Below are 22,633 nucleotides of genomic sequence, written 5' to 3'. Positions count from 1 at the left end.
CTTAAAATACATAAAAACATAAAATGTGACGTAAAATGCTGTTTCAGCACAAAAGGAAAAAAACATTGAACTTAGTTATGTTATAAAAATAAAAAAATAAAAAACACCTTTTCAAGCCATAGTCCATAGTTCATTACACTACTGCATTTTGGTCTGGAGTGCTAAACCGTTACATGAGGTAGTAACACATTATAACACCTGAGCAGGAATGACTCAGTGTATTCTTTTTTTCTTTAGAGGACATGGATATATTTGTTTCAGCCACTTTTATTTACAAATGTAAAGTTTGATGTGAGGTAAATCAATGCAAATACAAAAGATTTTAGGATAGGGATAAAGAATTCTGCAACATTTACCATAATTCAGTACCCTGGGAACATTCCTGGAACACTGAGGTCAGAAAACACATCCTATATCCCTTCTGTGAAACCCCACAAAATAACATCCTTACAGCATTAGTTATTCTGCAAACTGCCAAGTTATTCTGTATGTATGTATCAGATATGTACATGTAATTTGACCCTGATATGGAATAACCTATGCAGTAACTGTGCTAAGAAATGCATAAAAAGCAGTTGCTTTCAGAAGTCTAGGTCTTGTGACTGTCGCCCACCCCCCCTCAACCTCACATAATCATTAGCCACTAAGACTTAGTGAACTCTAAGAGTGTGGGTTAAGTGTCAAGCAGATACTCATGTTGATGATCAACAGCACATGGGTTCAACTACTTCCTCAGCAAACCGAGCAGATTGAGAAGAATACCAGGCACTTTAGTACACAGATATGTCGCCTTCCACATCAGTCCTGAGCACAAGGTAAAGCAGTCATGGACCTAACGAGCGTCTCGTAGCTGAGGAAAGTGACGGCGTTGACAGGGAAAGCTCGCAAGCTGTTCAGGAGGAGGCCTTTGAAGAACACTCGGATGCCCTCTTCACGCAGACTGGCAGTGATGCAGTGCAGGGTGCCTTTATACACCCGGCCGCCAGCCCCAGACATCTGGAGTCGAGCCTTCACCACGTCCATCGGCGTCGCACAAGACCACGTCACCACGCCAGCGATCCCTCCAGCCATTAAAATGGCATAAGTACCTAGTGCAAATGCACACAGTCCATAAGTGAACAGTCTGCAGTAGACATGCTCTCACTTATCTTTTTTTCCTTTGATATTTTACAAGTCATGTTTGATTTAAACTTTAAATTCCATTAATATGTAGGTGGGCCCTTCTTCATTGCAGTACCAGCCTTCATGTTTCTGGGAAGGCTTTCCACTAGACTTTGGAATATAGCTGTGTGTGCAAATCCACCCATGTTAGGTCTACCACCACTTTGTGGTTCCTACACAGCACCTATTCTCAGTGACAGTACTTACAGTTGTATAGGGAGGCTCTAGCAGGGTAGAAATCTGACAAACGGACTTGAGCTAAATAATGTGCTGAACAGATTAATATTACAACACTGGAAATCGGAAGCTGCACCATCATTTGAAGCATGGATTAGAGACTTTGCTAATGTGCTCTATTTGGAGCAGTTACGATACAGTCTAAAGATAGGCCAGACCACTATTGGGCCATATAGAGGAAAGATAATTGTGATGTCCCCACCCAACGTGCAGCTTCTCTTGGTGTTTTGTGTAACTCTGTGAGTAATGCAATTTTAGGTGCTGTGTTTTTTGCTAAATGAAGTATTAATATATTAAAGCAGCATTAATGTAGCATTTTTCCAGGCTCGTCCCACCAGAAACTACATATAACTTTTTGAAGTGGACAGGAAAACACTTGTGGGAACTGGTTAATGCTGCGTCACCACATGCGTCAAGCCACATTTGCGTAAAATCCCGTAGTATAACTCTACTGCCTCAGTCTACATGAGCCTTTTACTTCGGATGCCGGTTCTGTGTCTCTCAGTTTGTAAAATACACATGTAAAATGTGTCCTTTATGGGTAGCTTAAAGCACAAATTCTTAGGGTAGCTTAGGGTTAGCTTATATCTTAGCTTAGCTCTACTGATTGTGTAAAGCTGCTTTGTGACAACACCAGTTGTAAAAGGGCTATACAAATACATTTGATTTTCAGATTTTCTGACCTTTGGGGGCAGCCCAGAAGCAAACAATTCTCACATAATGCTGCTTTAAAACCAGACACACTCCCCACTATTTATCCTCCACTTCTTTGAACACTCACTAGGTTGTTTTCCTTCTTCTGTCAGCTTCCTGCAAGTGAATTCGTAGGGAAGGAAGTAAAGTCCGTAGCAGGGAACGTCACGCAGGGCTAGAGCCCCTATCCCCCTGAAAAGCCCCCTCGCCCCGTCCTCCCTGAAGATGACGGCCATGCAGTGCCAGGGGCTGCGGTACTTAACTCCACCCGGCCCTGAGTGTCTTCCAATCTGACTCTGTAAGCGCACCTTCACCAGGTCGATTGGGGCAGTGACCAGCACCTGGTTGAGAAGGTCATGCAGTGGGGTTAATACAGTGGGATACACGGTCTCATTATCATTGCTACGCACTAAACTTGAGACCATGTACTTACATACATAGTGTATATAGTAGTGTATGTTTTGCTTAAAGGTGTCTCAACCACAAATGTTGAGGGAAGGAGAAAGAGCTGTTCCTTTACTCCCTTACACTTCCTGTCAGTTCAGAGGATTGAACCGGTGACATCCTGGTCCTAAGTCCACTTCTCTAACCTTAAGGCCAATGGCAACATGACACACTTTGGGAATATGACACAATGGCAATTTACTTTTAGAACTACCTGTGCTGGCTTCGAGTGGCTCAGTGGAGTAATGCGCAACCACTATGGCCAGGGAGTCGCAAGTTCGAATCCCGGGCCATGTGCTTTGCCATCAGCAGCTGGAGGTTGTGTATCGGCAGAGATGTGATAAGTCCTTACTCTCACAGTGTCTGGAGCATTGCTAGTACTAGGGGAGCTATGAAATGTGGGATAATTGCCACTACCAATTGGAACTACCAAACTGGGAGAAAAAAGGGGGGGGTATAAAAAGAACTACCTGCACTACTCCTGAGAAGCATCCAGCGGTGAAGACAGCCCACAGTGGTGCCTTGCTGCCTTGGTCACGCTCCCTGTGCTGAGACTGGGTGATGTAATCCAAGACATTGCTATAGGAACCAAAGACCACAGAGTTGCTGACTGCGACACTGAGGACAGGGAATGCCATGCCTTTGAAGAAACCATGGAACTGAGCAAGCAAGAAGAGACAGATAGAGATAGAAAGTCACTAATTAACTTTTATAGCCATACTGGTGATACCTTCTGTGGTCGATTCTCAAAACCCTTGATGAGGGCCATGCTAGGGTTCATGATAGATAAATTAGACAAGACCTTTTGGTACAGAAATGTAAATTTTTACACAATATGGCCACTGGGACAAAATATTCTGACTATTAAACCAATGACCACATGATTTTGGACTACCACTGAGAAATCTTTAGTTTTAGTATATTTGCTAGCATTCAGCACTTTATTTGGGTAATGAGTGCTTTGTTAAGTTAATCAGGTGAGCTACTTTAAACAAATTATGAAATCTGGAACCAAACCTTGGTTCTACACTGTTAAAAGTACAAGATCCTCAAGGAACTTGGAGGTTCTTCAGTTAGAACATCTTAAGAAATGGTTCACACACACACACACACACACAGCTGAAAATACACAGCCAAACTGACTACTGCTAATATCTAAATGGTTCCAATTAGAGATAATAAAAGAGAACACACATCCTTTCACCTTACAGTCATCACTTTAACTTTATGACAGCAGTATGCACCTTCAGAAGTCCATGAAAAACATTTCTTTGATACTCACCCCCTCATGTGTGTATGTTCGGACGACGCAGTCAAATATCCCTTTGTAGGTGGACTGAGTTTGAAGGCGCACCTACACATAAAATACAAATGGAGACTAAAAATAACTTTCTGCTGTTAAGAAACACAAAACAGTGCACTTCAATGAAAGAGTTCCTCACCTTTACAGTGTCCATGGGGTGACCTACAGCCAACCCTACTGCACCTAAAACACAACTTTTTTAAGCTTTTATTATATTTGACATGACACTTTAAAAAACTTTTGTTAAACCTCTTCTTGTAGTCCTATTTTCTTATGCAAAAAAAGGAAGAACTGAAAGAGTCTAAAGGAAAGCATACCTGAAACCCATCCCGCGATGAATTCCACAAAAGTCATGGTACCTGTTCAGCTAAGATGCAATATATTTAAGTGTGTTTAATAAAGTGAACTTTTCAATTTATGTAGCACATTTACAACAAACATAACCGCAACCTTTAATGAGCATGTGTCAGACACCTTAAGACGAATTGAGACTCTGTGGAATTATGATTAAGATTCACCAGAGGCATTCGGACTGTCCAGGAAAATTTCTTATTTTAGCAGTTTGCCAACAAATCTGCTAATTCTAATTGGACTACATAATACAGTATGCCCAAAAGTATGTATACTTTTGTAGTAGTATACCATTGTAAGTTATACCATGGTATGAAAATGGATGGTTATCATACTGTTTAATACCAGTACTAAAAAAAGTGCAGCTGAACAGAGAATCACACTAATTTCTTACTGTTTTAAAAATCAAAAAATCAATCGATTAATGGAGAAAATAATCAGCAAATTAATCCATTAAAAATCATTAGCTGTAAAAAGATCTTTACCCTTAAAAGCTTTTTATTGACTGATTTTCAAAAGGAAGGTATTTTACACATTATTCCCTTAAAAAATAGTTTTAAGCTTCAAAATTAACCTGTTTTAATTCCCTCAGGGGGCGATGTATAATCATCAATAAGATGGAAAATTGCTTTAAGGATTCATTTAGATTCTGCATTAAGCGCATTACTGAGGTCAGATACTCCTGTTCACAACTCAAACCATTCACTTACATAAAGTCACAGCAATCGATATTAAATCATAGAATACATGTAGCTTCCTGAAAAGAACACTGGCATAGTTGCTACATTCTTATCACTATAGTTTTACAAAAAGAAATACTATGGTTTGAATGTTTATTTTGGCAGAAAGAAAACTATGATATGATTAATATAGTTACTATGGTATCGGTCTCATAACTGTCCAAAAAATAACACTAATAACACTAATACTACTATTGTATCTCTACTATAGTTTAACAACAACAATAATAAAACAATTGTACCAGTGGATTAACTATTGTTCCTACAGTATTACAGTATCACTATCATGGTATTTCTACTATGCATCATAGCTGAACATGGGTATACAGCTTTGCAAGTACCACGACTTCCTTTCACATACAAATGGTCTTAAAGTATTAAGTTTCTATTTATGTTGTATATTTGAGTTCTATAATGTCTAAAACTACAAATGCATTGTGCTGTATTTTGCTCTTTTATAAACATATATATTTTTAAACATTTTAAGACAATTATAAAGGACCTCCTAATTAAAATGTGTATAAACTGGTTAATGGTTATTTCAAAAAGTAATCACCATTGATGTACAAACACTTCCATTGTTAAGATGATACAATAACATTTTATTACAATAACAGTAATCTTGGTATGTCATAATTAAGAGTATAACAACCATAGAGTTACCACAGAATGTCACAGTAAATCACAGCAGTGTCATAGTTTAATAGATTATCAACTCTGTTACCAAAAGGCCCTCTATTAGTCAACGAACAACCACAGTACAACCATGGCAGTAACCTATCACAATTACCATTAGGCACCACTGACTGTTGTTTACAGTAGAACCATGTCTTCCCACACAATTACTGTAGTTACAATAAAATAGCATAATAAAACCATTGTGATTTCACAGTATAAACTTAGTTCCCATAAGTAACCATTGTATTTTATGATATAATCATAGTTTACCCTATAATAATATAATATAATATAATCTATAAAAACAACAGTTACCTTGAAGCATTGATTCATGGTATAAAAACAGTTACTATAAAGCACCATAGTAGTTCATGGTATAGTCATAGTTTACCATACAAAACTATAGCCACCATGAACTGCCAGAGCAAAACCATGGCATTACCATAGTATACAGACATTATTGCTGCAAGAAACCACAGTAGTTCAGGGTAGAAGGATGGGTAATTCTGCAATGCCCATAGTTACTGTGAACAACCATAGTCAAACTATAAAAGTATCACAGTTACAGTTATGTGCAACAGTAGTTAATGGTAGTTGCTTGTCTTACCATACGACAGGCATAGTTACCATGAACTACCATAATAAACCCATGGTGGTTTCACAGTATGAGCCTAGTGACCATATTATTTCATGGGTAGAATCATGGTTTACCATCCACCATAGGAGAACCGTGGCAGTATCATATTATAAACATGGTCACGACTAGAAACTATAGTAGTTCAGATCAGTTACGATGGAAAACCACAGTAAATCCATAGTGGATATATGCATAATGGTTATGATGGTATTAGACAGTGCTCCATCAGAGACAAAACAGAGTTCCCTAACCCAGTGCTGCACAGTCCAGAGCAAGGGGGCTTTATACACCAATGGTGGTTGGTGTGGCGCAACAGATAACACCACTGCCACTGAGCTACCACACCATGTGGGAGACTGGGGTTCGATTCCCGTGCTGGGTGACTGTGCTGCGCTACACCAATAAGAGTCCTTGGGCAAGACTCCTAACACTACACTGACCCTCCTCTGTAATACGAGTAACCTTGTAAGTCGCTCTGGATAAGAGCGTCTGCTAAATGCCGTAAATGTAAATGTAAATGTATACATTGACGCTTTTATCCAGAGTGACTTACAAGGTTACTCATATCACAGAGGTGGGCCAATGTAGTGTTAGGAGTCTGGCCCAGGGACTCTTATTGGTGTAGCGCAGCACAGTGACCCAGACTGGGAATCGAACCCTGGTCTCCCACAGGGTGTTGTAACTCAGTGGCAGGTAGTGGTAAGTAGTGGCCACACCAACCACTGTGTGGTTGGTTATACCTCCTCAGTGGGCTGTGGAGTCGGGATACTTTTGCACACAAGGTGTGAAAAGAGAATGAGAATGGCGTAAGTAATGCGTTTCATTTTCAATACGTTTTCATATTATACAACTCGAACAACATGATTAAAACCAGGTGGCTTTGCCTTCAAATGGACATGGACTTATGGATACCATTACAGACCACTGGATTCCTCCTTCAGAAAACCTTCAACTATGTCTAGAATCAGCCATTATTAGTGAATCTTGAGGAAGCAGGTGTTAATCCACTGGGGAAGATCAGGAAAACACAACATAGCATTAATGACCATGAGACACCACTAAACCAACACAATCCAACAGAAATATTTAATGGTTTCTTTGATTTTTCTAAGCAGGGTCTAGAAAAAGGTAAAGGCTCATGCAGATGTAGGCAGTCATGAAAGCTACAAATCATAAAACAGACTGAAAGGAATGTCATGATGGATTTTTAGCTGAGCAAAGTTCATGGAAAGACAGCAAAGACACCCTCTAATGTAATCCACGTGCGCCCAAGAAAACTACAGAGGCTCACAGATGCAAAGTAAGTGAAATGCAGCAGGACCATCACCTCCGGCTCTCCAGTTTTAACTAAGGTGAATGGAGCAGTGTTTCTGTGTCTGCTGATGTATAAAGTGCATTTTGTAGTCCAGCACTAAGCGTGAAACAGCTTACATTAGGCTTTGAAAGAGCATCAGCTAAAGCAACATATCCTATGTGAGTTAGCGACCCTCAAGCGCCGCAGCCACTGCAAACCAGTGCCATCCAGGCTGGAGCAGACTAAAGCCAGCGGGTTTCAGCAGTAAACTGGAAGCGCTCTTACCTCATTTGAACAGCTTAAAACCCAGCAGTGGGACACGGACCAGGGACCACCTCAGCTCGGGTCTGTTTTTTTACCAGACCGTAGAAAAGGCAGAAAGCCTCTCTACTGACACCGGGCGGCAGTAAGCAGTCTGTTTGGGGGGTGGGATACAGACAGCCGAACAACACGACCCTCTGAACCGCCTCTAAACCCCCTACGAGACACTGCCCAGACTGCAGACATGAATAATAAAAAAAGCTACTTTCTCAGCCTGTCGAATTTTAAATCACACAAATGGGAGTGTTGGTTATCCCTGTACCCCGAGGCAGAAGGAGATAGGTTTGTACTTGAGTCAAAATAACAGGCCTATAAGAAATACACACTGTAGAAGGACTGAGGACAGGTAATACTGTAGCATACTGTAACCACTTACATGCATAAATATTCTTAAAGTAATTGTCTTTTTAATGATAACAGTGGCCCAGTCATTCATATATATATATATATATATAGGGGCACCCCTTTCAGCTAATTCACTTTTTATTAGCTACGTTACAGAGTTCATTTGTTTTGGACAAAAAGAAAGCAGGTTTTTCAACATTTGTGTTAATTTATTACAAATCAAAAGGTAAAATATCAAATTGTACAAAGCATCTTTTTTTGTTTTTACTTTAGAGCGAGAGATGCTAAGTACTAATTACTTAGCATTAGTACTAAGTACTAATTCTTACTCTCACCAGTTTGCTAGCTAAATACCTGCCTAAAATGTATTATATTTGCTTAATGTATTAAGATCTATGTAAAAATATGTAACATACTGTATATAGTCGATGCCCAATAAAATTAACACGTCTGCATCTCCAAAATGGTGACTTTACAGGAGAAGGCAAAAGTGTTCTTAACTTGGAAGTTAATGGAAGTTTAGTAAAATCAAATAACACAGAGCATTTCTACTGATCTGTTTACCCAGAATTAACAACTAACAACAGATTTATTAACACTTATTAATCACCTTCCTCATTAACAGCTGGCAATTAAAACTCTGCCCCCTTAATGCCGCACTTTCCTTCAAAAAATGCCCAGATCAGACCGTGAATATAAGCACTGTGCTCTGCAGGTTCTGCGACAAGTAACTTTCATACCACCAGGATACTTCAAGTCAGATATCATCTCAGCGCAAAGCATTTATCCACGAACCCAGAGGTCCAAGCCTTGTCAAGCCACTCTGGATCAGGCCTTCAAACTCAGAATAAGCAAGTCTACCAGTGACTGACTTACAAACTCAAGTAGACAACGCAAGTAGACAAGTATCGATGGTAGAGGACTGAGGGTTAGCCGTGGTTTTACAGATATAAATAAAGAGACGTGGAACGTTACGCCTGTTAGTTAATCATTCTGCCTAAAATTCATTAGATATTTTTTTAAGCTTAACTTTTTAAACAAGGTTACTCAAAATTACTGCCCTACTATTCAGCTATGTGGACAATGCAGACGTCTGTCTCCATGTTCTAAACCCCATTGATTTGTCTGTGAAAAAGTGTGAAAAATCGAACTACTCAATCTGAATCTGGATGTGTTTTACATGGGATGAGAGACATTCTCAGGCAGGTATTATAAATTCACAGCTCTAGGTTACTAATAGAGTTACTAATGTATGCCATGAAAAGCAAAGCACAAAACAGCTTTTCATTGTCTAAGGAAATCAGTGTTTAGCATGACGATGTGAAACACAGATGTGAAAAGGTTTTGGGGACAGGACTAAACTCCCATGGACCTCAATGCTCAGCGGCACACCGTGTGGAGCGGAGAAGGTGAAGCGCTGAAGAAGGGATGTGAAGAAGAGGAAGATCTCCATGCGTGCAAGATTCTCTCCAAGACACGCTCTCTTTCCTGCAGAGATGTAAGAAAAGGCAAATCTTTTAAATATACCAGCTGAGACGCGGAGGGAAGTGGGAAAGACCTCTGCCCTACAGCCTTTCAGCTGTTTTCAATAAACCCATCATACAAGAGCAATTGAAATAGCTAACACAACTAATGTAACAAGTGCTTTTAATGACTGCAGTCTCAGACTTTTGCTGCAAATGTGCTGGATAGCCAGACACCAGCTTCTGGCAGCATTCATGATTTTCTATGGGGTTCCAGTCAGGCAGCTGTGACACTCCAGTATCTTCCAGGACTTCTGAAACTAAGCCTTGGTAGACCTTAGGTATGCTTGGGATCATTGTCCTGTTGAAAGGTCCAATGATGCCCAATCTTCAGCTTCCTCATCGAAGGCATGATGTTTTGTTCTAGGATTTCCTGATACTTGATTTTTTTTTTCATCGCTCCACAGAACAGAATCTCAAAACTTGTGGGATCCAAACTTCAGCAGATTGTATTCGGCTTTTCTTGTGCTTTTGGGTCAGCAGAGGTGTATAGTGCATAGAGACCTTCAGCGCTTAATATGCGTTTAGTGTCTGCTGCCACCAAATCTTGCTACAGGTCTTTTGCAGTACCTCAAGGGTTTTTGACCCACTGCCCCCTCAGGAATCTGGTGGCAGCCAATGATAGCTTCCTCTTTCTGTCATGTCCAGGTAACGTAGCCACGGTTCTATTAACTTTTAACTTTTAAGACCATTCAGTGCCTTTGCTCTCTTTTTGTATAATTTTCTTGTTTGGGCAAGGCAGTGATTTCTTTTGGACATTTCTTGGACATTTTGGACAACTGTCTAATGAAGGAATTTAAGCAGCTGTTGATTTGATACCTGATTTGCGAATGTGTGCTCTTATGAGGGATTCTGTTTGGGGGGTGGAATCATTGTGAGACTGCAGTCGTCATTAAAAGAGGTATTTTGTGTTGAATGTGGAGAAGACACTTGTTCCATTAGTTGTGTTGAGCTATTTAAACAGCTGAAGGTTTGTATTTTTTGCTTATAAACCTAATTTGCAGTGGGGTTAAATAAATTAGACTGCAACTGTAAATTGTGCAACAAACGCACAGAAAAGAATACACCATTTGCCACAAAGACTTGGACAGCCTTTTGTTGTTTGTTTGCCACTGATTCTGTGAAACTGTTACATATACCAGTATTTTATTACATGTTTTACTGACATTTAGGTTCATTATTTACAGGTATGCAAGATGAATGTGTTACTCAAAGGACAAAACTCCGGCTCATTTTTCCATTTTTGGAATTTCACTGGGAGCACTGGAAAAAAAAGCCTTTTCTCCCAATTACAGGAATATAAAAAGAAAACATTAAGAACAAGGATCAAATGTAGAAAAAGTCTCCAAAAAATCAACATGTTCACACTAACACACAAAACCTATTACACAAGAGTTTTCTTAAGGCAGAAAGATTGACCAAAAAGTATGACCAAAAGATATCAACAAATTAATACAATATGAGCCAAACCAGAGAGAGTACCCTCAGGGGGCCCTCCACCCAACCTAAACCATGTAAAAACAGTTAAATATATCAAAATTATATAATATATAGTATTACTATAGCATATTATATATATGATATAGGGTTGGCTTCCTAGACAGGGATTAAGCCTAGTCATGGACTATATTTTCCTTTCAATTCACCACTATTAAGTATCTGTTGTATCTGGTTTGGTAATTTTTATCAATAATGTTTAAATAGTTCTGACCAGAGGAGGATGGGTCCCCCTTGTGAGTCTTGGTTCCTCCCAAGGGCTTGCTCACTGGGGGTCTTTGATCATTCATGTTTTACGTTATTTCTTCTCTCTTCTTCTGTCCTTTATTAATTACTAATTATGTAAAGCTGCTTTGTGACGACTACAGTTGTAAAAAGCGCTATACAAATAAATCTGACTTGACTAGACTTGATTTGACAATCTCCATTCTAAATAGTGGTGCAGTCAAGGACTAGGCTTAATTCACACCAGGGAAAGCGGCCAATAAGGACATAGAATGGTCTAAGTACACAATGGCATTAGTAATCGTAGGTTCAGTCAACAGAGATGGGTCTGTCATACACCTTCTATTTATCTGTCTTTCTCCGTTTTAGGCCCTAAGGTTTCAAATGTTTCTGAATAACCTCCACAAAGTGACCTCCCACAGGCAGAGGCATTGCCAGGGATTTTGGACCGTATTAAAAGATATTACACTGGACCCCACAACTCAAACAACTCAGCCAGAATACTCTGCTAATACATTTAGGGCATCTGTCATTTACACAATCCCTTAGAATCGGCCTCCACCACACACACACACACACACACAGCTCCACTACCATAGGCTGCACAAGCATGTCTTGTAGAGTAGTTTGGAGAACAGCATAAACTCAGAAGGTGTGGCTGAGAAAACTGGCTCTGTACAGACTAATAAACAGTCAACTATGTCTACTGTGTAGGTGTTATGTATGTGCATGTTAGGCGGACATGTAAGGATAATATGTTACCTGCTGAAAAAGGAAGAAATGCCTCCCTGTTCCGAAAATGGCCCTGATCATCAAGAAAGTGCTTGGGATAAAACTGCTGTGGTCTTGCCCATTCTGTTTTATCATTCAGCACAGATGCCAGGTTGGTGACAACCACAGTGCCCTTGAGAAGGAATATGTAAATAAGCATAGTAAGCAAGCTGCAAATTAGCAACATAACAGTGCCAGGATAGAAGATATAAGTATATACACCAGATGGGTGTATATACAATATAGGAAGGGGACCATATTTAAATGGCATGGAAATTCATGAATTATTCTGTTATACAAATAGCAGACATACATTTTCAGTACTGTAAAAAGTTCTAAAACATCTTAGCATTAATAGATCATTAGAAAAAATCCAAATCATCATCAAATCAATTTACTTCCTTTTCTTGCTTTGATTACAGATTCCTCCTAGATGTCCACGGCCATTTTATAGATTTGTAAAAATGCAAGTGTTAACTAGCCGGATAAAGCTTTTTTTTTTAATTAATTCAATTTAATTACATTTAAGTCATTTTAGGTGATTCAATCTCTTGTAGACCATTGTCAGATCTTGTGTTTACTATTACAGGGGAAACTGGCACCACCACTCGAGTTAAATCCATACCTTACCTTAGGAATGAAGTAGTTGCTCACTGTGGTGTCTCTGCTAGCACTGTGAGGCATACCCAGAGGCAGGATGTTGCCAACTCTCTGGATTTCATGCAATACCGCCTCAGTGTAAGGCATGCTGACTCTGTCCACCAGACATGGCCATCGGGACTGTCCGATCACACAGTCAATCTCTGCCTGTACCTCCCCTGGACCACAGCAAAAGACTTTTTGTATTATGCCTGGGAAGATGGCAACTAAAACTACTACTAGTACAAATAGAGTTAGCAGTGTTTACATGATTAGTTTCCTCAATCGTTTGACCCTGTGCTGCTCTAGCTAGCACCACCATTTCAGAGTAATAAGAGTTCTTGGGCAACACTTCTAATGTTACATTCACTTACCATTGAAAGTGTCTCTGGATAAGCTTGTCTGCTGAAGGTCAAGTGCTTACATAAAATAATATGGAAATGGAGATACACAGCATTTCTTGTCATTAAAAGTGTGAATTTGTGTAAAAAAATATATAAATCAACATTACAAATGATCCATTACTAAAAGTATTGGTATCCATCACAACAAGGTGCTAAAAGGAGTTCCTCTCTCCGTTACATTAGCTAAAGTATGGTCAGTTCAGATTGTAAACAAGCTATCTGGCAATGAGAAGTCACCTTCACTAATAGTATTCAGGTTACCTTGAGGACATATACATACTCTGGACTTCAGGATGCTTCGCCATAAGAAGAAGACACCAGCGCAGGGTGCTGGTCATGGGCCCTGTCCCAGCTTCAAACAGGTCCAGAATACAGTGTGCCAAATTGTCCACTGTGAAGGCAGCATCTCTGTCTTTCCTTTGCTGAATTAAAACAGCATGAAGCTAAATGTTTCACTGATATAGATAGATACACTTTGCTTATTATTGCATATTAATATTTGACAAAACATTTGTATATAACTTATAGGGAGTTGGGAATAACTAACGAGGGACCAACAAAAAAAAAACACACTGGTGGATGGAAGATGTTGACTTAAGGTGTCCTACCTTATCTATTTGTCCAATATAAACATCGGCGAAGTCACGGTGGCTAAACGGATCCCAATCCTTCTTGTGTGTCTCAATCCGCTTCTTCAGAAAGCCCATCAATTTGGCATAGTTGTCCAAGATTTTGGTATGTGGTCCTTTAAAACGCTTCATAAGTGATGGGAATGCATCATAGAGCTGAAGGAATATGAATTTACACTTAACCTTCTTACCAGGAGAGTACACGGGTACTACAGCTCAGATGAAAGTCTAGCCATAATTAAACAAAAAAAAAAGCACAATACCCGGGCAAGTGGTGAACCTGCCAAGAGGGTTGCTTCTTCAGTGAGGTGCAGGAGATTCAGTAAATCAGTGGCATCATAGTCGAAGCGCTTTCCAAACACCAAAGAAGCAATGACATTAGCTACTGCACTGTTGATAGCTGAGTGTGGGTTGAAGGGCAGTCCTGTGTATTACACATGTAATTAATTCTGGTGGCCAATTCTACATTTAACCATTATTAAATAAACCAAGAATCTTCAGATGTATCCAGACACCTCAGATACTTTAGCTACTTTGCTTTGGATTTCTGAATATACCATCAGCATAGATAATGTGAGGGTAGACTGGGAGGGAGAGGAGCATCTTGGGCTGTGGTTAGGTGTCTTCTGCTGAGTTGGAAGGCCAAGAGCTTTCAGGAAAAATGACTTAAAAGAGTTAAGGGAAGTAGACTGGTGGTGCCAAAACATCCTCATGAACATGGAAGGTAGTACAATTAAATTAGGGGAAATTAGAAAATAGGAAATTTGATTAGTAGGAGGAGTAGGGACTTTATGCATGTTTCCGCTTCCAAAATTCAGTTATTTTATCATTTCAAGGTACGCACATTGCTAACACATACAGCTTGTATAATTCCCATAAAAAAATTGCCTACAGAATAAGATGTTCTGGAGCAGCCACACATGAGTCTAAGCCCACCATTCCAATGCTTTGCTAGAGTGTTGGCTAGAAAGGTATACATTTAGACCACTATTATCGGGCTGTTGAGCGACAGAAGTAGTGTGACAGGGCTCCATAAGAAACCTCTGGAAAAGTTAGGGTGGCTTTTGTATTTCAGAACTAATCATGGCCTTACTTGTTGCTACATTGTGGCAATTCCCCTACAGCAATTTTCTATTATCTACCATAAAGCCTTACCAGAAGAAAAAAGGCTGTAACTGCAGCTGAGTGTGAAAAACTCCTGATTTAAGAAGATAACGGAGATGGTTTACCAAGATGTTGGCTTTGCAGGTGTCTGTGGTATCATGCTTGCCCACATACCTTTCTTCTCTTGGATGGCCTCACAAAGAAAGATGCACTCTTGCTGAATAATAAGCTCCTGTTTTCTTTTGCCCTCGCCAATTTTTTTCAGCTGAGATTCGAAGAACTGCCGTTGCCTCCTCCACCTGTATCCACTGCTTGTAGATATTCCTTGAAAGTTTAAACATTGTACTTAAATATTAGAGAGTAAAGAGCAGCCTGGAACCACACATGCTTCATTTGATTGACTGTTTCATTTTATACTTTATTTTATTCTAGTGAACATTTTTCTAAAAATCTTTGCATAAAAATCTGGCAAGAACATTGAGGAACTTCACAAGAACATTATAAAGCTCACCATTCCCTTGATGCACTTCATTAAATAGTGGAGACACGGGGCGGTCCAGAAAGTTGTGACGCTGATTGACCAGAATTTCTTTAACCAGTCTGTACCCCGACACCAGTACAATCCTCTGGCTAGCAAGTCTAAGGCTGAAAATATCACCATATATCTCAGAAACCTAGAAGAGAAAAGAGGTGTGTTTTTGTTGGTTTATGTTAAAATTTTCTGCATATTTCAAACTTTAAGATTTTGGTCATTCAGAGATTTCTGAGGTCAAATGCTCTGTCTTAGAGAACCTTGATGAGTGAGAATTGTCCACAGTGGTGGTGATGGGGAACATGCATCTGAAGAGTTCAACAGCTCTAAAAGCTACACCTCTGAATGTTATTACCTGAAATACTGTTTTACGATAGTTTTGAGAAAGTTTTGACCTTAAACGTATTGAAAATCCATTCATGTCAGAGAGACACATGCTGGAAGTTGTTGGGCAACAAATATCTAAAATCTGACGTGTTTAGGTTCTTTGGTCATGCTTTAAAATAACCAGTGGTATTTCCAGACTCTACCCTAGCCTTAGTGTCATATCACCACCACTGTGAAGATCCTGAGTCTGTAACTGTAACTGAATGGAGCATTTCATGTCAGCCTCTCAATTTGATCTCAATAAAAGAAATATGCAGAAACTCTGAAAATCCTTTTGACCTTTGTCCTTAATGTTGGATTACTAAGAACCTGTTCAGATAGGCTGTGTTTAATTGCTTGTATTTTATATCTGTGATATAAAAAAGATAATGTCTCTCACATGAACACACTGTGGCTTCATAAATCCATAGCATTCATCAGATAGTCCCTAAACTGTGCAACTGTTTAGTGGACAGTATGACAAAGAGTATCTCTCCTACTCACTCAACACCACAAAATAGTGACAGGTAAACAGAGGAGGCTTCTTCATACCTTCTCAATAGCATGCTGGTCTAAACCAACTGAAATGTTTCCCAGAAAAGGCAAACCCCACGGCCCCGGAGGAAAGTTATGTGGATTTTTGTTTTTCAAAAGGTAAAAAACCAATACGAACACAAAGAGAAAGAGCAGACAGGTCCTTATGTCCAACAGGTCCACAAAGGCAACCAAGGGCATGGTGGGCAGTCCCTATTCTGCAATTCTTGCTCATTAAATATATAACACATTAGTCACACATTCTCCATTCTACTCTATCCTTCTTCTTAAGCCACAAATGGCTTCCTAGCTGTAGTATAACAGCAATTCAGCTCTTATGTAAACGCAGTTGAGGATTGAGATGGGAAACATTCAAAGTCCAAACTGGTCAGTTTGAGCAGGAACCGTCAGGAGCTACAGCGATCCCTATCGGTCTAAAGTGCAATATAATCCAATATCCTTGAGCCCTCCGACAGGTGTGCTGAATTCTTGGACCCAGAGATATTCAATCCTGGAGAGATCCAACACACCTGACTGTAATATTTAGAGCCTCCTGAAGGCCTGAACTATGCAGGGTGGTTGATCACCAGGACCAGTACTGGGTGGTTTAGCCTACTTTCAAAGGTTCTTCCAAGGTTTCTGAATGATCAATCTACTGTATATGTCCAATGTTTGTTTACACCTGTCCCCAACACCCCCTCCCCTGCCCTCTTTACTGAAGTAGAAGATCTTTTCCTAATATTTAATTAATTATCCTGAGAAAAATACCATAAGGCAATTATCCTTCTGAGATAATTATCTTTTAATATTTTGGACAATTTAAACAGTTTGGGGAAGGCCCTTTTCAGTTCCAGCATGACTTTGCCCCACACAAAGCAAGGCCCATAAAGGCATGGTAGGGTGAGTTTGGTGTGGAAGAATTTGACTGGCCCGCACAAAGCCCTGACCTCAACCCCATCAAACACCTAGAACAGAGATTGAAAACCAGGCCTTCTGTAGGAAGGGGCAAAACGTCCCAAAGACGCCCCAAAATCTTGTAGAAAGCCTTTTCAGAAGAGAGGAAGCCGTTATAGCTGCAAAGAGGGGAGCAACTTCCATATTATTGCCTATGGGTTTACAATGGGAGGCCATGACAGCTTTTATAGGTGTTGTGAATCGTGTGATAATATAATGTGATATTAAAAGAAATATACCATTATTCACTTTCAATATCTGGAAACTGGGACTGAAAACTAAATCCAGGCCTTGAAAAAGTCATTATAGCTGCAATGACAGATAGCATCCAGGAGGCGGCGCAGCTAGCGCACAGCTGTGAACCTCACTGGAGTCTGTTCGCGGAGGAGCTCGCCATTACTCTACTGTATATAGCACTAGGTACCCCTTAGACGACTATCTCAGCGGCGACACCCGCAAACTATGGCGGAGTGCGACTGGGACACCGTGACCGTGCTGAGGAAGAAGGGTCCGTCCTCAGCACAGGCTAAATCCAAGCAGGTTAGCAGACGGAGGAGCTGCGCTGCGCTCCGCCCACGCTTTAGCCGCGCTCCAACACGGCCACGGCTGCTAGTAAACTCCGCCGACTCCGTAAACGCACTGCGGGGCTCCTCATGCCTCGCCTCGGTCCAATGAGACTGGATTGACGGTAACTCCAGTCACGGATATTGACGAGTCTTCTCTTTATATGGCTGTCTGTGGGGGTGACTGACGCTGCGTGAAAGACTGTGAGTGTGTGTGTGTGTGTGTGTGTGTGTTTTAGGGTAATGTCGGGTGATTTATGGGGGGCGAGGCGTCCTGCGGGGGAGTGGTGTCTGGGAACGGGGTAGAGACCCGGTTCACGGATTGTGTAAAACTACCCGCCGACTGCTGCATGTAATGGTGTAGGGAGCTCATGGTGGCTGAATTTAGCACTTACACACACACACACACACACACACACACACACACACATACCTAACTATAACTCCTTCAAATAAGCGCTTTAATGACATGCAACGTAATGACAGGTAGCAGAAACAGCTGGTCAAATACACTAGAATACACTAGTATTTTTCCTTTGTAAAAATATGTCATAAAAATATAAGTGGCAGAGAATTAGACAACCAAAATCATAAAAAATACACTTTAGTACTAATATGCCACTGCCAAATCTACCTGGTATGTACAATAATGGTGAAATATGCACCATAAAAATGAACCGAACCTATAAATGCAGTCTTTGTATGAATATTAGAAATAAATATGTTTATGCATTATTGAAATGACACCCCATGTATGTATGTATGCATAATACAATCATTTGGGTATGCACAATAATGATAAGATAAACAGCATAAAAGTAATAGAACCTATAAATATAGTCATTATTGTATGAATACGACATATATATATGTTATGTTATACTGTGTATATTATTGGATTGACACCCCAGTGCAGCAGCTCTATTGTACGTACTTTATTTAGAATAAATTATAATGATAAATTACACAGCCTAGAGAAATAGAAATAATTAATAGAAGGTATACTTTTCAGGTTTGGACTGACTGGAAATTACTGGAAATTGCCATTGCAGCTTTATTTGACTTCATATATATATATATATATATATGTATATATATATATATATATATATATATATATATATATATATATAATTGAAATAAATAATAGTTTCTTTATGTAGGCAAAGTAATGATGACTTTTTCAAATCATTCTCCAGGCTGTTGTTGCTGCCCAGAGACGTGGAGAAGAGGTGGAGACCACCAAGAAATGTAAGTGTGTTTGAAGGATGATGTGTAAACAGGTACCTGCATATAGAGACGTTTATTGTGATCATGCATAGGATTCTTTTCATACTTTTCTCATAAATGTGTTGTTTCCTAGCAGCTGACAAGCTTACGTTAGAAAAGCTGTACAGAATGATTGGAAAAAGGCATGTACAGTATCTCAATCAATGTGTATGTATGTGGAATATATAAAATATGTTTATTTTTTTCAGAATATTGCGAGAGTATTTGTTTAGATTTGCTACATAACACTTTCCAAACTGCTATGCTACTGAGTAGGACTGTTGTTATAGCAGCTCAGTTAACTCAACTTATTAACTCATTAATATTACACTCTTTACGGAAGTTGAGCACCACAAGTTTTGTTGAATGCATTTGTGGGTGGAGCATGGATAAGTCAATTGAAAGCCAGTAGCTGTGTAAAAACACATGGATCATGATCGATGCGTCAGTTCTAAAGGCTAGAATTTTTACAATTTTATTCATCCAGTGTATACATATTAATCCACATCGGGAATGTTTGTTTTTCTTTTTCTTTTCCTTTCTCTTCCCCCATTGGTTTGTTAATAATAGTAATCACTTTAGGGTTTCCATCCAGAAGGAGTTTAACTAGTGTTTAGGGTTAACCTGATTGACAAAGGTTAACCTGGTTAACTTAATGGACAAAGAAATGTACATATGGACGTGTCTGTCATTAAGACTGTGTACTAATAACATTTGAAAGCTTGCTGAATGTCTTATAGATCGCAATTGTATTGTAGTTTGGTACAGTGATTTATGCTGCTAATGCTCAGTAGTCAGATGGGCAGCTTTTAGGAGATGCCATCTTATTTTGGATATAAATTAGATTATTTAGTATAAGGAAATTGCAGTGCTATGTATCCTTTTCATAACTGCTGGTTGGGGAATTTGATGCCTGTGTTTTGGCACTCAGGGGCAGCAGGGCAGAACAAGCAGCACTTGGTGACTAAGAACACAGCTAGACTGGATCGTGAGACAGAGGAACTGCACCACCAGAGAGTGCCGCTGGAGGTGGGTAAGGTTATCCAGAAAGGCCGCCAAGACAAGGGAATGACCCAGAAAGACCTCGCCACTGTAAGCAAATGCTCCAGATTTTCTAAATTTCACCATATTTGAAAGTCATTCAGAGTGGTTTGATGTGAAATTACTTTGTGTAATTGCTGCTCTCATTTCTGAGTGTATTTCAGTGTGACTTACCTTTCCAAAAATGTAAAAGAGCGTTTGTGTCTGTTCAACAGAAAATTAATGAGAAGCCTCAGGTCATTGGTGACTATGAAAGTGGAAAAGCAATTCCCAACAACCAGATCATGGGCAAGATAGAGAGAGCCATTGGTAAGACATTTGGATCCATGTGATAAACTGCTTGTGATAAACTGGGTTACACTCATCAGGCACTTAATTAGGAACACTGTATTTATACTGGATAGGGTCTCCCTTTGCTCTCAAAGCAGCCCCATGTCTTCATTAGACAGACCACATCCCAAAGGTGGATTCAGATCGGGTGACTAGGAAAGCCCCTGAAGTACATTAGAACTAGTCATGTTCATGAAACCAGTTTGAGATGACTTTCACTCTGCAACATGGTGCATTATCATGTTGGAAGTAGCCAGTAGAAGTTCGTTACCACTGTGGCCATGTAGGGATGCACATGATCAGTAACAGTACTCAAATAGTTATTCAAGTGATGATTGGTTGGACACTGATTAGTGTAGGCTTTTGGTCAGCTTGAACCTGTCTGGACATTCTCAGTTGACCTCTTTCATCAACAAGGCATTTCATTCTGCAGAACTGCCGCTGACTGTTGTGCTAAAACTCCCAGGAGATCAGCAGTTCCAGAAACACTCACTTCAGGCACTGACAATCATGCCACATTCAAAACCACTGCAATCAGTTTTTTCTGCAAACTGATGGTGATTTTATGCATTGCAATGCTGCCGCTGATTAGAAAATTGCATGATGGTGTATAGGTAGGTGTATAGGTCTCCCTAATAAAGTGCTTGGTGACTGCTTGGTATAGTCAAATGCTGTTAACGCTTACATCATTTAATGGTGATGGTTTTTAAAGCCTTAATCTACTCAAGAAGTATGTAATACATTTACAGGAGAGTGCATCACAGATGTTATTTCTTAATGCAAACTCTAGTTCTTAAAGCCTGGAGCTTACTATGTGAACCCTGATTTTAACCCTGAAATTGCCCTTCAAGCAGACTTTTCAAATGGAAATTTGGAGATTTCCTGGTCTGGAGGTGAATCAGAAGCGTTTGTCATGCAGATATTCTGCTTGTTTTCTTTTTAAACACTTCTCCAAATATAACCATCCATTCTAATTCACGCAAGATTTGGGGAGTGGGAGATTTGTTTTCTTTTTTTTTCCTTCATGCATGCTTCATTCAGAATACCTGACGTTAAATGTGAGATGCACTCAGATTTTTATATCGGTTATGATTTTCAAAATCCTGTAGTGTGCGCTTAGCAGCAATGTGTACATCTTTGGAGGCCTGACATTAAGTGTGAGATGTGCTCTGATTTTTACAACCCTGTGGTGTGTACCAGGCTTTGGAGTATTGGATTTGTTTAGTTACCCTTTTAGTTTACAATTATTTTTTTTTTTTAAGGATTGAAACTGCGTGGAAAAGATATTGGAGAGCCCTTGGAGCCTAAAACCAAGAAGAAATGAGGACAAAGCCTCGAAATCAGCCCATTCCTCCCCTGCTCTTCCCTTACTCCCATTTTCTCACCCAATGAAACAGAATTATGTTTCTTGCACAAGCTTGAATTAGATGGCCCAAGTGACTACAGACAAGTACAAACAAGAGTGCAGAGAAAGAAGCTGTTTGAGTACTATCAAATGGTAGGAGCTCTACAAAGTGGCGGAGAGGTAACTTGGTCTGGTGCTGTGGTTGCTGGTTGTCCTACCACAGTGATACTAAATAACATTGTGTGGTATTTATTAAACAATGTTAGTAATTGCAGAATACCGTATACTGCCACCCAGTGCTTTGGAGTGTTTTGTTGGAAAGCTGCACCACTCCCAAGAGCTGTAGCATAAAGAACTGAGAATGATGCTTTTGCCTTTAATAGTGCAAGAGGCATAAATCAGCCTTAACCCTTTACAACCTTCTGACTCTCCCTTGCTCCCAGTTCCTTTTCCTGGGCTGATCTCACATGGTTTTCCACCGGATAACCTAGTTCACCAGCCCTGAATTCAGAAGCTGCATTATGAAAATATCGATCAGAAAAGATCTTTATTACAGTTATGAATGACTATGTTGCAAGAGTTAAAAAGTGCTGTGATGATTTTGGTAAAATGGTTGTTTTTGCATGTAGAATTGTTTGGAGAACATAAGTGTGAGCTTCACTTATGCTAATCTAATAAAGCTATTCAAAAGCATGTTAATGCC

The 22,633-nt window shown here is 39.8% G+C and overlaps 3 protein-coding genes across 5 annotated transcripts; 1 reads left to right on the top strand and 2 right to left on the bottom strand.

Annotated features, from left to right (window-relative positions):
- Positions 1–251: 251 nt before the first annotated feature.
- LOC140573709 (solute carrier family 25 member 45) lies at positions 252–8,409 on the bottom strand. Of its 3 annotated transcripts, none has more exons than XM_072693232.1 (6): positions 7,824–8,409; positions 3,978–4,021; positions 3,818–3,889; positions 3,006–3,194; positions 2,180–2,432; positions 252–1,088 (listed from the first exon to the last, which is right to left on the bottom strand). In XM_072693232.1, the coding sequence occupies exons 2-6, from the start codon at positions 3,990–3,992 to the stop codon at positions 799–801; spliced, it is 819 nt and encodes a 272-aa protein (XP_072549333.1). In that variant the 5' UTR covers positions 3,993–4,021; positions 7,824–8,409; the 3' UTR covers positions 252–798. The 3 variants fall into 3 exon arrangements, with proteins under 3 accessions (XP_072549333.1, XP_072549325.1, XP_072549343.1); XM_072693224.1 differs by lacking the exon at positions 7,824–8,409 and adding an exon at positions 4,156–4,508; XM_072693242.1 differs by lacking the exon at positions 3,978–4,021.
- Positions 8,410–8,538: 129 nt separating this feature from the next.
- Positions 8,539–18,151, bottom strand: LOC140549781 (cytochrome P450 2J2-like). Its single transcript, XM_072673532.1, has 9 exons — positions 17,622–18,151; positions 15,508–15,670; positions 15,171–15,320; positions 14,156–14,316; positions 13,872–14,048; positions 13,544–13,685; positions 12,851–13,038; positions 12,212–12,353; positions 8,539–9,692 (listed from the first exon to the last, which is right to left on the bottom strand). Exons 1-9 carry the CDS (start codon positions 17,622–17,624, stop codon positions 9,505–9,507), a joined length of 1,314 nt encoding a protein of 437 aa, XP_072529633.1. The 5' UTR covers positions 17,625–18,151; the 3' UTR covers positions 8,539–9,504.
- On the top strand, positions 17,737–22,588 carry LOC140549790 (endothelial differentiation-related factor 1 homolog). Its single transcript, XM_072673538.1, has 5 exons — positions 17,737–17,922; positions 19,145–19,196; positions 20,146–20,306; positions 20,471–20,564; positions 21,848–22,588. Exons 1-5 carry the CDS (start codon positions 17,845–17,847, stop codon positions 21,907–21,909), a joined length of 447 nt encoding a protein of 148 aa, XP_072529639.1. The 5' UTR covers positions 17,737–17,844; the 3' UTR covers positions 21,910–22,588.
- The last annotated feature ends 45 nt before the right edge of the window (positions 22,589–22,633 follow it).

This window comes from Salminus brasiliensis, chromosome 1 (genome assembly GCF_030463535.1).
Source record: "Salminus brasiliensis chromosome 1, fSalBra1.hap2, whole genome shotgun sequence".
Classification (NCBI taxonomy): domain Eukaryota; kingdom Metazoa; phylum Chordata; class Actinopteri; order Characiformes; family Bryconidae; genus Salminus; species Salminus brasiliensis.
This window is presented reverse-complemented; position numbering and strand designations above follow the sequence as displayed.